Source organism: Podarcis filfolensis, assembly GCF_964270895.1.
Source record: "Podarcis filfolensis genome assembly, chromosome: 13".
NCBI classification, from domain to species: Eukaryota; Metazoa; Chordata; class Lepidosauria; order Squamata; family Lacertidae; genus Podarcis; species Podarcis filfolensis.
In genome coordinates this window covers 34648536-34663013 of record NC_139615.1, presented here as the reverse complement: position 1 = coordinate 34663013, position 14478 = coordinate 34648536, and the positions used below count along the sequence as shown (strand labels likewise).

The 14478-nt window shown below is 46.6% G+C and overlaps 1 protein-coding gene and 1 long non-coding RNA gene across 2 annotated transcripts in view; one reads left to right on the top strand and one right to left on the bottom strand.

Annotated features, from left to right (window-relative positions):
* Nucleotides 1–14478, bottom strand: part of LOC310748162 — a 53835-nt gene that overhangs the window by 26783 nt on the left and 12574 nt on the right. The window lies entirely within an intron of this gene.
* COL1A1 (collagen type I alpha 1 chain) overlaps nt 1–14478 on the top strand; it is a 43993-nt gene that overhangs the window by 20664 nt on the left and 8851 nt on the right. The window contains exons 27-41 of the mRNA XM_083582420.1: nt 713–766; nt 878–931; nt 1411–1464; nt 2830–2874; nt 2984–3082; nt 4119–4226; nt 5515–5622; nt 6871–6924; nt 7105–7158; nt 8642–8749; nt 8846–8899; nt 9646–9699; nt 10679–10840; nt 11647–11754; nt 14327–14434. Coding sequence (XP_083438546.1) covers nt 713–766; nt 878–931; nt 1411–1464; nt 2830–2874; nt 2984–3082; nt 4119–4226; nt 5515–5622; nt 6871–6924; nt 7105–7158; nt 8642–8749; nt 8846–8899; nt 9646–9699; nt 10679–10840; nt 11647–11754; nt 14327–14434 — 1224 coding nt within the window. The remainder of the gene's footprint in view (nt 1–712; nt 767–877; nt 932–1410; nt 1465–2829; nt 2875–2983; nt 3083–4118; nt 4227–5514; nt 5623–6870; nt 6925–7104; nt 7159–8641; nt 8750–8845; nt 8900–9645; nt 9700–10678; nt 10841–11646; nt 11755–14326; nt 14435–14478) is intronic.

The following is a 14478-nucleotide window of genomic DNA, read 5'->3' as shown; positions in this document are numbered from 1 at the left end:
CCAGAAGGGAGGGAGCAGCTGGGCGATACATCAATCGAGAGTGGGGGGAACGACACCCTCCCTCCCCCCAAATTTGGAGGTCTGATCATGTCAGAGACGCGGGGGGGATGACTTCCCGTTGACACACTTCTTGCTGCGGAAGTGGGGAGGAGTCAGTGTAGGCAACTGATATCCTTCTGGAGGGTTGCCTGTTTGTGCTGGTAACAGAATGCTGTAATAAAAGAACTATAAATCTACCAAACGCTCGTTAATTCTTATCAGTGAGCCACAGGAAGGGAGAGGGGAACTCCCGTACTTGACAATAGAACATGGAAGTGACCACAACCCTAGCTTTCAATCTATGTAACAGAGAAGGCTGAGAGCAGAGGAAGAGGTTGGGGACTGATACATTTGTCCTGGGCCTTTATCCCACAAGCCAGTCAGAAAGCAGTGGAGGAGCAGGCAAGGCGAAGCTCCAGGAAGGCTTTACTAAGGACAAATCACAAATGGGATGCATTTGTGTGGAGAGTCAAACAAAGAAGAGCAGCGCATAGATGTTAGAGGCTGCAAGTTTGACAGTGGTATAGGGTGACAAGGAAGTCAATGCAATGAATTCAGAAGATCTGGACACAGGAGTAGAAAAACGCTGAAGTGCTTTCAATGTAGACTGTTCTCTGAAGAGTCCATCCAGATACTCTCATCTCTGCCTTTTTGATTCTCTTCTCCTCTGCAGGGTGCTCCTGGTAAAGATGGTGAAACTGGTGCCCAGGGACCCCCTGGCCCAAGTGTAAGTATGAATTCTTCACTGATCCCGCTTTCTGTACCATTGATGGCTATTGTAGGAAACCACTTTTTGAAGCCTACCAACCTTTGAACTTTCCTTTGCTTCCCATCCTAGGGCCCTGCTGGAGAAAGAGGTGAACAAGGTCCCGGTGGAGCTCCCGGATTCCAGGTAAAAAAAAAGCTTTCCATGAATAGAGGCACATACAGAACTGGGTGTGTATTTTCTGCCACAGCAAAACTCCAAATTTGGAAGCCGGCTGGATGGGGAAGAAACTTCAGGGATAGCAATAAATGTTGCAAACATAGTACATTTATGCATTTTGCATGCTTAAACCTGCTCCTTTGCTTCAGGTCTTCAGATTTCTTTGCAAATTTTCTGGAAGGAGCGGGAGGCAACAGTTTAATAGTTTGACGGGGACAACATGCAAATATGTTCTTCAAATCAAGGCTTTGAAGAAGAAAAAGGGAAAGCTGGGAAATTTAACTATGCAGAAACCATGACAACAGGCATCAATGCCTGTGCTTGTGCACACACACAAAATAATTGTGGGTGATCAAATTGTAGGATAGATATAGCTAACCTCTTTTGAAAAGCAAGATTTCAGTTCCTAATCTAACACCTTCTCCATCTCTGGTTTTCTCTTACAGGGTCTTCCCGGTCCTGCAGGTGCCCCTGGTGAATCTGGAAAGCCTGGTGAACAGGTAAGAAATGAGGCTGCACATAGAGAAATGTGAAGAAGAGACTGGGTTCAGAGACAGGTAGTTTAGGGTCTGATCTGAGCTTGCTGGCTCCCCAGTAAGCCTCGCTCCACATATAGATATGGCATTTGCATCTGCCTTCCTGAATACCTTCAGACAGAATGCAGTACTTACACCATACTATAGAAAGACGTAAGGATACCTTGAGGAGAACCGGATGGTCAAGCTTCTCCCCACTTAGCTTCTTCTGCTTGGTTATTCACAATCTACGTGTACACACACAAGAGGGTGAGGTTTCTCCTCCTTTGAATAGCTGGAGGGAATTTCAACAGGCAAAGTTTGCTCCTTCCTTTCAGTACCATGAAGCTTAGAATCCCTTAGCTCAGGTGGCTTTCTTTAGTCCTTGCAAAAAAACAGTACAGTGCTTGCGCTGAATCTATCCGGTAACCTTCTGAGAACCACATGCACCCTTTGCACTGAATGAATTGGAAGCTGTGCAATCACAGCAGAGTTTGTGCTATGCCTGCTTTTCATATGACGCTTCTCCCATATGACGCTTCTCCCATGCTTCCAGTTGATTGGCTAACAATAAAAATCGAGAGCACCTGCAAAGAAGTATATAGAGAGGGCAGGAAGGAAATATTTTCCTTTTGCATGGCCCAATGGCCATAGAAACCTTCCATATTGTAGGCAGCAGATCTGTATCTCCCCCATGTCCTTCTCCTACTAGAGATAGGGTTGATTGTTTGGACTAAAACTGGGATTTCGGGCATTCAAAGCACTGTAGATACTTGATGCTTCTTGTTGCTCAAGGGGACGTTGTCTCAGCGAGGTGAAGAGATGCTGAAACGAGTGATGTCCTTAGTTTAGGCCTAGTGACTCTTTCACTAAGCCATTGGATTGGACACAACTTGATGATTCAGGAGCCCGTAATTTCTGCTAATATTCTGTGGCTGAAGTTGGCATTTTAAAAGAGTCCATCTTCAGATCCTGTCCACTCATGTTTCCAATGTGCGGTTTTGGAGAAGCCGTCAAGGGAGGTTTACAATGCATACCTCCTGAAGTGTCTCCTACCAGGCAGAAGAGAACAGCTAGATGCTTCTCATTGTGCTATCCACTTTCCTCCATGCTTTCATATGCTAGAGGCCCTGCCCACACTGCGCAAATCCTGCCACTTCAGACTTGAGCTGTTCCTTCTAGAATTCCATAACTCAAAGGGACCATAAGTCCACATAGTCCTCAGCCGTGAAGCAACAAAATCCACCCCCACTGCTGCACAGCAGGACCATCCATCAGCCCCATCTTGGATTACCTATGACACCTGGATGCCAAAGATTCATTAACCAATGATTTTTCTTCTTCTGATAGGGTGTCCCTGGTGATGTTGGTCCTCCTGGTCCCTCTGGTGCAAGAGTAAGTGAAGATCTTCTTCTCCATACTGGTCTTCCATATGTATTTTCATTGGTCCACTACTGTTTACTGTGATGCTGGCGTTCTAACCAGATCTCTTTCCTCCCTTTAGGGCGAGAGAGGTTTCCCCGGTGAACGTGGTGTCCAAGGCCCCCCAGGTCCTCAGGGTGCCCGTGGTTCTAATGGTGCTCCTGGTAACGATGGTGCTAAGGTAAGGGTGCATGATGGGATGTATTCCATCGCTAATATTATTCATGTCCTTTTTCTTCCTTGAAAATATCTTGCATGACAAATATAAAAATCTGTCTTGGATGCTTGGGATTTTTTTCAAATGATCAGAGTTAGGTTTTGAGCCACGTAGGCAACTAAACATCTATGAATCAAGAGGTGAAGGAAACAATCTATGCCTTCTGACGCATCCCCTCACAACTCCTGTTTTCTCAACCAAGCTGATGTACAGTGCTCACCAGCTTAAGACAGAGTGGGAGCACCTGTAGTATTTGGCAGTGGCGTAGCGTGGGGGGTGCAAGGGGGGCCGGCCGCACCAGGCGCAACATCTGGGGTTAGGGCAAATCCACGGGTTAGGGGGTGCAAATCCACGGGCTAGGGGACGCAAATTACTTGCCTTGCCCCGGGTGCTGACAACCCACGCTACGCCACTGGTATTTGGGGTCCTCTTATGAGCTTATGGAACTTAATAATAGTGCATTTCCACACACACAGAAAGAGAGGTTATAAGGATATTGGGCAAATCAGGAGTAGAGGCCCACAGCTGAGCTGTTTCATTTCATCAGGGCTGGGCTAAGTTTGGAATCCAACCAAGCATCTGCTATGAAGCAGGGCACAGCTTCCATTCTGTTACCTTATTACATTAGCCAGACCACATGGGACAAGCTCTGGGACCTTCTTTCTCCTTTCAGAACCTAGAGGCACATTTCACTCCAAGCAAAGAAACTTATGCACCCTAAAGCAAATAAGGAAAGAAATGGATTTGCCTTGGCATGGGCACGTTCAGGAATCCTTAGTACCATCTACCCAATCCCTCTGAATCACTGCCTTCCTGGGTGCAACAAGGCTCTTCTTCCCTAGCATACAGACTGAAAATCTGAAAATAAATAAATGTTGTTTTGCAAATGTGTATGAGACAGACAGAATTCAGAAGGGATTAGGTGCTGCCATCTATGCTGGGCCTGGTATCTTAGCTCTGTTTCTGATATGTGTTTGTTTGTCTGGCTCTGCTCCTCTAGGGTGATGCTGGTGCTCCTGGCGCCCCCGGAAACCAAGGTCCTGCTGGCCTTCAGGGTATGCCTGGCGAACGTGGTGCTGCTGGTCTGCCTGGTGCCAAGGGAGACAGAGTAAGTATCTGGTCCTTGGAAACAATGCCATCAAAATGGCAGCTCACTAACTTAACCGACCTATAAAGAAGGCGAACAAGCAAACAACAACGGCAACAGCCTCCTGACTCTTCCAAAAATAACCCTCCAGTGTGGAGGCTTTCCCAACTTCTCCTTGTATCTCTCTCCAGCCCACTTTCATGACGAACCACCATTACTGCAACTGTGCAGAGATAATCTTGACACAGATCCTCATGCCCACAGATTCATATGAGGGCCAAGTGGGTGGAAGACTTAATAAAAACAGGAGGTCACTTGCAAGGGTGTTGTTGTTTTGCAGGTGGGATTTACCTGCACACCAACAAACTCAGGCTGTGCAATTGAAGTGCGTTTGGTGTTGTTTGGCAACACACCCACTTCCCTCCAAAACAGGACTTTTAAGTGATAAAGAAAGTGATAGGAAAACGCACTGGGCTCTTGACTGGCTTTGTAACACACCGTTTCAATTGGGTGGGAAGTGTATGGAAAAGTAACATCCTGAGTTGCCTTACACTGAGTCAGGGAATTGGTCCATCAAGCCCAGTACTCTGTCTATTTCAGCTGGCTACAGAGCTCCACCATATCTGGCTGAGACATTTCCCACTCCCAGCACATGGGATCCTTTTTAAAAAAATGAAAAAAAGGCAGAAATCTAACCTAGGGCCTTCTCCATGCAAGGCCTGTGATCTGCCCCCAGACCTTCCTCTACTTGAAGTAGACTGCTGACAGAATCGTAATGTGGGAAATAAGGAACAGGAAGATAATATTAAATTCTGCTCGCTGGTATTTAGAAACTCCCCTCCTTAAAATATCCAGTGGGCAGACGACTCTTCCCTTCTGTATGGCCAAAGCAAGAGGATGGTTGATGCAGCCCTCCAGATGTTGCTGGACTATAGCTGCCAGCATCCCTGACCATCATCCATGCTGGATGGGGATGAATAGAAACTCAACATCTGGAGGGGCACAGTTTCCCCACCTCTGGCTTGCAGGCTTTTGCCTTCAGGGTTGGCCTAAGAGTTTGGAATGAAGGGCAGATCTCAGGGTGCTATCCAGCACCTAGTCCTTCTTCCATCAGTCTCCTTGAGATAAATTCCCTCGCGCCAAACTCAGCTTGACATCCTAATGCATATTCTGCTAGATGGTCGGATCTCTCTCAAGACCTTCAGATATGAGACACCTTGTATCGTCAACAGAGAGTTCTTCCTCCTGGTTCTTGCACCAGCTTGTTCCTTTCGGTGCTTCATGGTCTGCTGTTTCTCCTTCCTCCTAGGGTGACACTGGTCCCAAAGGTGCTGATGGTGCTCCTGGCAAGGATGGACTTAGAGGATTGACTGGACCTATTGGCCCACCTGGACCTTCTGGTGCTCCTGGTGACAAGGCAAGTGCTCCACTGACTTTATGTACCTCTTTTCCAGGAAAAGGTCTAGTGATCTCCAATTGTCAGATGTCTAGGTGCATTTTCTGGCATATTAACAAATTTGTGAATGAGCTGGGATCTATTTGGCGTCTTCCGACTTGGGCTTTGACACCACTCCTTTGCAAAACATGCAGTGGAGAGGCAGTTGGAAACTCTATCCTGACCAGGTGTTCTGATGGCGTAGGGATGCAGAGATCCAACCTGGCCCTTTCTAGTCAGCTCAGTGTCCCTGCCCTGCATGCTGACAGCCAGGAGGTTCTGCATGTGGGAAGGACACAGGATGAAAGTTGTTGGCTGTGGAAAGAACACGTGGGGAGAAAGGGCTTCTTTTTGCCTGCAGAATTGCATGGATGAGAGCGATGGCCCGACAGGTGATCATCTGCAGGTCACATTGTCTCACAGGCCACCCTGACTACACAGTTAAAGGATTTTCCCAGCTCAACCTGCTATATTATGTATACAATTTAGGGATGCTTTCAGGTCCTACGAATAGGCTAGGCTGAAAGGTATGACCAACCTTCCAGTCTCCCTTCTCCAGCCACATACAATCCAAGCGCCATTGATCCATCTAGCTTAGTATTGTCCACAATGAGTGGCACCACCTCTCCAGGGTTTCAGGCAGGTATCAGGGATCAACCCTTTGGAGGACCTTTGCTTACAGAGGATGCGCTCTACCACTGAGCTATGATCCTTCCCCAACCTTCCCCAATTTTGTTCTTCCAACTTGTCACAAATAAGCTTTTCCCCTCCTGTTTTCATATCATAAAACGCAATGGCTCGCTCTCTCTCTGCTAGATATGAAGGCAAACGGTTCATGTTTTTGAATTCACATGTTGAACTTAGGCCTCCATGCGAGGCAGTGAGTACATGATTAGAAAAATTTATCCAACCTAGTGGGCAGTAGCAAGGTATAAGAGAGGAACGTAACTAACCGGTAGGATTATGCAGCTTTAGATCACAGATTTGTAGAACTGGAAGAGGGACCACAAGGGTCATCTTGTGTTCAACCTTCTGCAATGCAGGAATCTTTCATCCAATGTGGGGCTCAAACATACAACCCTGAGCTTAAGAGTTTCATGCTCGACTGACTGAGCTATGCATCCTGGGGGTGGTGGTGCTTTTTTCCTACTTATGTTACAGTGCCTTTTGTGGTTCCTCCTGGTTTCCTGGAGCTTAACCTCATCTCTGTTTCTTTTCTTCCTCAACCAGGGTGAAGCTGGTCCTGCTGGTCCTGCTGGTCCCACCGGAGCTCGTGGTGCTCCCGTAAGTACTTTCTTTTCCATCCTAGAAACACAGAATTGCAGAGTTGGAAGGTGCCCCAAGGGTTATCTAGTCCAACCCCCCCTGCAACACAGGGGTCTCATCCTTATCACCTTCTCTCGTCCTTTGACCCTTCCTCTCATCACCACTGACCAAATGCATTTGTCTCTTTTTCCTTCCCAGGGAGATCGTGGTGAGCCTGGCCCTGCCGGACCCGCTGGATTTGCCGGCCCCCCTGTGAGTATGATGACAAGTGTTCAGTTCTCATCAAATTGTTGATTCGTTGCATGTTGGGTGTCGGGTGCAGGGTGGACAATCCCTCCGTGTTGGTGCACATTGTGGCAAACAAGCGACAGCAGTTGGCAGGCAAGGTTGGCTACCAGAAGCACCTGTAGATTGTTATCAAGTGATCTCTGGTAGGAGAAAGTAATACGTTCCAGGCATTGTACTCATAAAGTAAACAAAATAGTCCAAATTTGGGGTATATTCATATAATCATAGAATTGTAGAGTTGGAAGGGACCCCAAGGTTCATCTAGTCCAACTCCCTGCAATGCAGGAATCTCGGCTAAAGCAACCATGGCAGATGGCCATCCAACCTCTGCTTAAAAACCTCCAAGGAAGGAGAGTCCACCACCTTCCCAGGGAGACCTTTCTACTGCAGAACAACTCTTACTGTCAGGTTTTTGCTGATGTTTAGTTGGAATCTCCTCTCTTGTAACTTGAAGCCATTGATTCAAGTCCTACCCTTCAAAGCAGAAGAAAACAACCTTCCTTCATCTTCCAGCCCTTGAGATATTTGAAGATAGCTATCATACCTTCTCTCAGTCTCCTCTTTCCCAGGCTAAACATACACAGTTCCTTCAACTGTTCCTCATAAGGCTTGGAAGAACAGTTCAGTTCTCCCTTACCTTCCTCCTAACTACAGCAATCAAGCAGGCGTCAATTAGTGCACTGTTGGGATGGCAAATTCAACCCAGCAGTGCCTTTTTCAGTGCCTTATGCCACTTTTAACCACTTTCATTGTCAACTTGAGGTCCTTTGGAGAACAAGGTAGGGTACGATTAAAATAAATAAAATAGGAGCCCAGACAGCAATCCTCCATGTCCTGCTTGAATCCATTTTAGGAGTATTTTCCAGAACTGAGTGAACTTGAGTGTAGAGCCACTAAAGAACTGGCTCAGTCAAGACAGTAAATCACATGTTGATGTGGCTTCCATGCTGTTTCTTGACGACATATGGATCTGCCAATTGCTTTGCAAGCGCTCATCCTGTTTGTCCTCCCAACAAATCCCCTGAGGTTAAATAAACTGTGAGAAAGGTGGTGCTTGACCCCAAAGCTGAAGAGTGAGCATTCGAACCTGGATTTCCTCATGTCCCAAGCTGAACTGTAACCAGGATGACTCCACTATGTAACTGAGAGAGACTGGGAACTGAATCTCCCAAACCTGATCGAGAACCCTCCTCTCCATTTGCACCCTCCCCGTTCCAGGTTGAGCAAACCTTGCTTCTCATGCTGCCTCTTCCTGTTTGATTCACACCTGGCAGGTTATCAGAAGCAATGTGCTCCAACCTCCTCTGTCACAATGAAATCCTTTAGTCAGATGTACTTGGACGATGCAGAGAAAGATCCATTAATACCTTCCATCTTAAGTAGATACGTCTTTCCTTTTCCATCCTTCTGTAACTCACCACCACCTGCTCTGCTCTTACCTCCACAGGGTGCTGATGGACAGCCTGGTGCTAAAGGTGAACAAGGTGATGCTGGTGCTAAAGGCGATGCTGGTCCTCCCGGACCTGCTGGTGCCACTGGACCTCCCGGACCCGCTGTAAGTGATCCTCTTGTTGCACCCCAATCTCTTTTGTGAACCCATCACCTTCCATCAGCCTTTGGCTTAACGCTGTCTCCCTCCTGCCTGTTGCAGGGTGCTGTTGGTGCTCCTGGACCCAAAGGTGCTCGTGGAAGTGCAGGACCCCCTGTGAGTACCTTCTTCTTCTGCATTCTTAAGCTGGGTGCGAGTCAAAAATGCTTTCATGTTCGAAATTCAGAGTTTTCACATCCTAAGGAAATCGCTCCCAGTTCATCACCCTAGGACATTTAAAGCACATCATGGGTTATAAAACTAATGCAGCTCTCGGCCGCAGCAGTGGGCTGCAGAAATGAACCACAGAAGGGATCGTGCAACCTCTGCCGAGAAAGATCACAGTCTATGTGAGGTGGGCAAGACAGGGCTCTTTAGAACCTGATGCAAAATAGTTAATTCACAGCAGACCAGCTACGTCGTGGTGAGGAAAAGTCTCTGTGTATGTCCAGAGGCTCTCACTAGCTAGCCTAAATCCATCTAACACACAAGAAGGCTGAAATTAAGCACGAGCTGATTGCAATGGAATTAACCTCGATCACGTAATCCAAACTGGTTTGGCTGCATGATGTTTGAGGATCTCTAGCTGGTAGAAACAAATAATAAAATAAAATAAAATTGGCACCCTTTTTCTGCATACCCAGAAACAGTAGTGACAAGATACTAGAAGAGCTGAGATTATCATTATCTTTCTGTGGCAAGGAGCTTTGGCATTGCAAAGAGGTTGCCGAACTGAAAAATTAAGACGGAATCCATTGCAGGCTCTACTGAGTGGGGAATCTGTGTTAGAATCACACGTACAGTTCCTGCTTGGTAGGGGAGGAGTTATTGAAAAGGAGCCTTCTCTTCTGTTCCTTTCATAGGGTGCTACTGGATTCCCCGGAGCTGCTGGAAGAGTCGGACCCCCTGGCCCATCTGTAAGTACCCTCCCACAAAACACACACATGCCGGCATTGTGGGCAACAATTTAGAAAGCTGTCACATAACCCCCTGGTGGCTTGTGGTGGGTGAGAATGCTCAGTAGGAAGTCCCTTAGAGCCTACATTAGAGGACCTACAAAGATATATGTTGACTCTCTTGGCAGCACAGAGGATGGGAAAAGAGGGCCATAAGATAGAAAAGATACAGATTGAGAATCGTGCTGAATCAATTTATATCTAAATATAAACAATGGTTTTAGTCTGAACCAGAAGCATTCCTTATAGAATCATAGAATTGGAAAAGTTGGAAGGGACCACAAGAGTGATCTAGTCCAAACCCCTTCAAGTAGGGGACTTTGTACATCCACTTTTATTTTTATACTCCCCAAGTTTGCAAACTGGATATCCAGGTTTTCCCGCCCAAATTTTTAGCCCCGTCCCCCCACAATAATAATAATAAAAAGCCTTCAGACACGGCAGAAATTATTGGGCCTTATGGATTATTATGGCACACAAGAATCTCTAGGTATGTTTATACCACTATCTTAATGGCCATTCCTTCTTCGTGGAATTGCAGCTGGGGAGGAGAGGCCAAGGGCCTTTTAGCCTTAAGTTTTCAGCATCCTCGCCGAAACTGCAGTCCACAGGATTTGCTGGAGCAAACCACAACATTTAAATGACACTGTCACATAAGCATGGGCAGGCTTTTAGTTTCAGTTTGCTCTACTTGGAGCTGCACCTGATTCGAAATGCGGTGGCCCAAGCTTTTGGCTGTCTCTAGGAACATGCAACCCAATGCAAAAACTAGCTGGTGGGATAGAAACTCCTCCTCATTCTCAGAGTGACCCACTAGAACCTCACTGGGGTGGGGTGGGGAACTTTCAAATATGCTTCATTTGGGGGCCACTGTTCCCAAACTCAACACACTGCCTGTGAGTGTCATTGATTTCCTTGTCCTCTTTTCTTTCCCCCAAAGGGTAACATCGGCCTTCCCGGCCCCCCAGGCCCTGGTGGAAAGGAAGGTGCCAAAGGACCCCGTGGTGAGACTGGACCTGCTGGACGCCCTGGTGAAGCTGGACCTGCTGGCCCACCCGGACCTCCTGGCGAGAAGGGCTCTCCTGGTTCCGATGGACCTGCTGTAAGTAAATTCCACATCTTACCTTTCATTCCTCTTGAAAGGGGTTGCTCGAGCCAAACTTGGGCGCCTCCTCCATGGGGTTCTCTCTCTGTCGCAACATCTGGCTCCCTGATGGCAGCCCAGCTGCCATGTTAACGATTTTTCTGCCTTAAATTGGCTTTGGAATTTCCCACTGGTTGTGCAAATCTTTACGGCTGCACCTCTTCAGTGGCGATGTTCTAGTGAGCATCGTTGAAATGCCACATAATGGCTTCCTACATTAGAGACCAGATCCATTCGTTCAGATTGTTGCTTGCCAAGTGTTTGGGTTTTTTAATGTGGGGTGTGTTTCAGTAGAAAAGGTAGTCCTTGCCATGCATGGTCACACTTTGCTTAAAGAGAGCCTGAAGAAAAATCCCCTAGCCAGCCAAGATACAACAAGGTGTGGGCTCCTTTAGGCAAGGGTAGAAAGCCTCATGGGCATAACTCACAATGTAAAGTGGAGTCAGTACATCCAACAGTTGTTCTCCTTCAAGCAAACCCACCATGTTCTTATTTCCCAACCTGTCTGGGGTCTTCTTTCTTCTTTGGTGATCACTTGTAGCTGAGTAAGATTGTCTTCCATAAACACGGTTTAACAGTGAGTCTGTAAGTGACCGTGGAGGCCAATTCTGGATCTACACGTCCTTCCACAATGTCTGGGTTATGCCCAGCTCGCCTCCAACCCTTTTGCAGTGCAGCACAATGCTGGCAAAAACGAAATGTGTTTTTCTAGCCAGGATCTTCTCTGTCGACTTCTCATGCTCATGTCCATTTTCCCCCTTTAGGGTGCACCTGGTACTCCTGGCCCACAAGGTATTGCTGGACAGCGTGGTGTGGTCGGTCTTCCTGGACAAAGAGGCGAGAGAGGTTTCCCTGGTCTTCCCGGACCATCTGTGAGTGCTCCCCTTCAGCTCTTCTCTGACAACTTTGCGCAGAAAGTCTGGCTTCAGTTTCCTTCTGGGGCTGATGTTTGTGGGCTGGGGAACAGTGAGGAAATGTTTATTTGAGGGGGGATGTTTCTTAAGTGGACTCAGCCGCATAGAAGGCTGAAAACACAAGGATACATAAAAGCAAAGTAGACACACACACCCTGAGTCTAACTGGAATCTATGACCCAAGTATACCCAGTGCCCGCAATTAGAAGTTTAGTTATCAATTGGCAAAGCACTCGATTGCATCAACTCTGAAGGTGCAAGAATCTAGCTAGCTGAACAGGTCCTCCTTCAGACCTGTGGTCTGTCCCAGCAGTTGCAGCAACAGTGCACCATGCCTCCTCCAGCCCATTTACCACCCCACCACCACCTTGGGACATGGTGCATGCAAGCAACCAGTGACTTTTCCTGTGTGTCATGTCCGGCTGTTCCTGTCCCTTTAAGCCCCTCCTCATCCTTGGAGACAGTGCAGGAGGGGACAGAGGAGATTCAATTCCCTGCAGCTGTTCCCCTGTCTCTGACTGCCCAGCCGCTTCCTTTCTCCGCTGCCTCATTGGTGGCACAGAATATCACAGATAACTGGCCCTTCCCCTGGATCATTCTCCTCCTCTGCCCTTCCCTTCAGACTCCCGCCTCTCCCTGACAATATACTTCAGTGTCTGATGACTCAGCCTGAAGTCTATGCTTGGCATACGAGGCCCAAAGAACAGGAGGAAGCACAGCAAAGTTTCAATTTGAGTTGCTGGTTCAGGTTTAGTCTTCAGCTAAACACATTTATATGGAGGTCAGCATCAGCGGTACATCTGCAGATACGAGGGATTTGGATCGCAGCTCGGGTCTCAAAGCAAGGCTTCTTTTCATCCTTGTGCTGCTCTTTGTTTCTGCTCCTAATATAATGCATAATAACCATGGGCTCTGTCGTCGTTTTCCTTAGTGGCAGTATGAGTGTGCGTTAACCCAGATAATCGCTTTTGTTTCCTCCAAGGCCAAGAATGAAAATAAAATAAAAGGTCAATATCATTATCCTGTAGAAACAGAGCAACATGTTTTCCATATTGCATCTATGGGCTTACCTACACTTACCTTTTGTCCCGGGCTTTCTTAGGCACAAGTCCTGCACTTTAAAGCTCTGTATTCCCCAGGAAAACCTGCTCTTTAAAGCTGAATCGGAACAAACAGCAATTCAGGTTTTCTGTAGATTGCTGTTTGTTCCAATTCAGCAGTTCGGAGTGGGTTTTTGCAAGGAAAGCGCAAGGACAACAACAACAAAATGCTCTAGAGATTTGAAATGTGGACCTGTGCCCAGAAACACGGCCCAAAAGGAAGTCTGGATGAGCTAAGACAAAGCACTGTTTATTAATTTAGCTTGCTCACAAATACCTGCAAAGCCCCTGGCCGAATTGCTGAAAAGTGAAGGCTAAACCCTGGAATTCAGTTCCAAATCTTCCCTACCTCATCAAAAAGACTTATCATTCAACCACAAGTGAATTGTCAAAAGTAAGAAACATTTCTAGGGAATCCTGTGGACCATATTAAATGTAAGCCCTGAGACAGGACGTCCCGAAAGATGTAGTAACATTCATCTGTTCAGGTTTTTAATATGAGCATCTTGCTAGGTCTTTGAAATGCATTTGACATATTTTCTGTGTTTTAAGGGGAGATTTTTTTTTTTTTGGAGGAGTGCAACTGTTTCTTAGAAGCAGCTCACAAATTTTTGGAATTCTGTTTTAAAAGAACCATCCACAGCTCCCCAGAACAGAAAAAAAAAACCACAGCTGTGTGTACTGGAAATGAAAATAATTCTGGGGGGAAAGTTCTCAAGCAAGTTCCTCTAGCTCAATCTTGACTCTGTCCTCTCTTAATGAGAATTTGTCTCACAGCCTAGACTGCTAAAGATGTAGTTGGATTAAGGGGTATAGGATAGGGGACAAGGTGGGGAGGAGTTAAAATATTGAACTTGGTCAGTTATAACTTAATATTGTCGCCTTAAGCATTGATCAAGTAGACAAAAAAAATTGGTTTTGCAAAGTGTTTTATAAATCTCAGTTTTCAAAGCTGAAACAGATTCAATTTGTAAAATGTAAAATGCAATTCTGGTTTGAAAAAACTTCCTGGATTCTCAATACCAGGAAGTGAGCGAGCTTTCATAAACAGAACAGTGCTCTGGGTTCTGCGGTATCTAGGAAAGTGATGTAAGCCTTACAGAACAAAACTCCATAGAAATCTATTATCTGAGACTAGCCCATGCTTTATAGAACAGATGCTTCCCCAGTTTTGAAATGCAGAGCTATATATTTCAAGTGATATAGAACCTTATGCATTGAAAGTTCTACTTTAGTGCTTTCTGAGATCCCAGGGAACAGAATTCAAACTCTGCCTGGACTAGGCTCCTTCTTTCGCTCTTTTTAACTGTAGTTAACCGTGGTCAAGCATGATGTGTGAATGCGATTCCTCTCCTGCTGTCTTCCTCCCACCTCCTTCTGTATCTCAACAACTGGATTCTTTTTGTTCTAAATGGAACTGATCTCCACAGGGCGAGCCTGGCAAACAAGGCCCATCTGGTCCTTCTGGTGAACGCGGTCCTCCCGGCCCAATGGGACCACCTGGCTTGGCCGGACCCCCTGGTGAATCTGGACGTGAGGCAAGTCTTCCAATTTCCCTTAGCATCTCCTGTTAAAAGGGTGT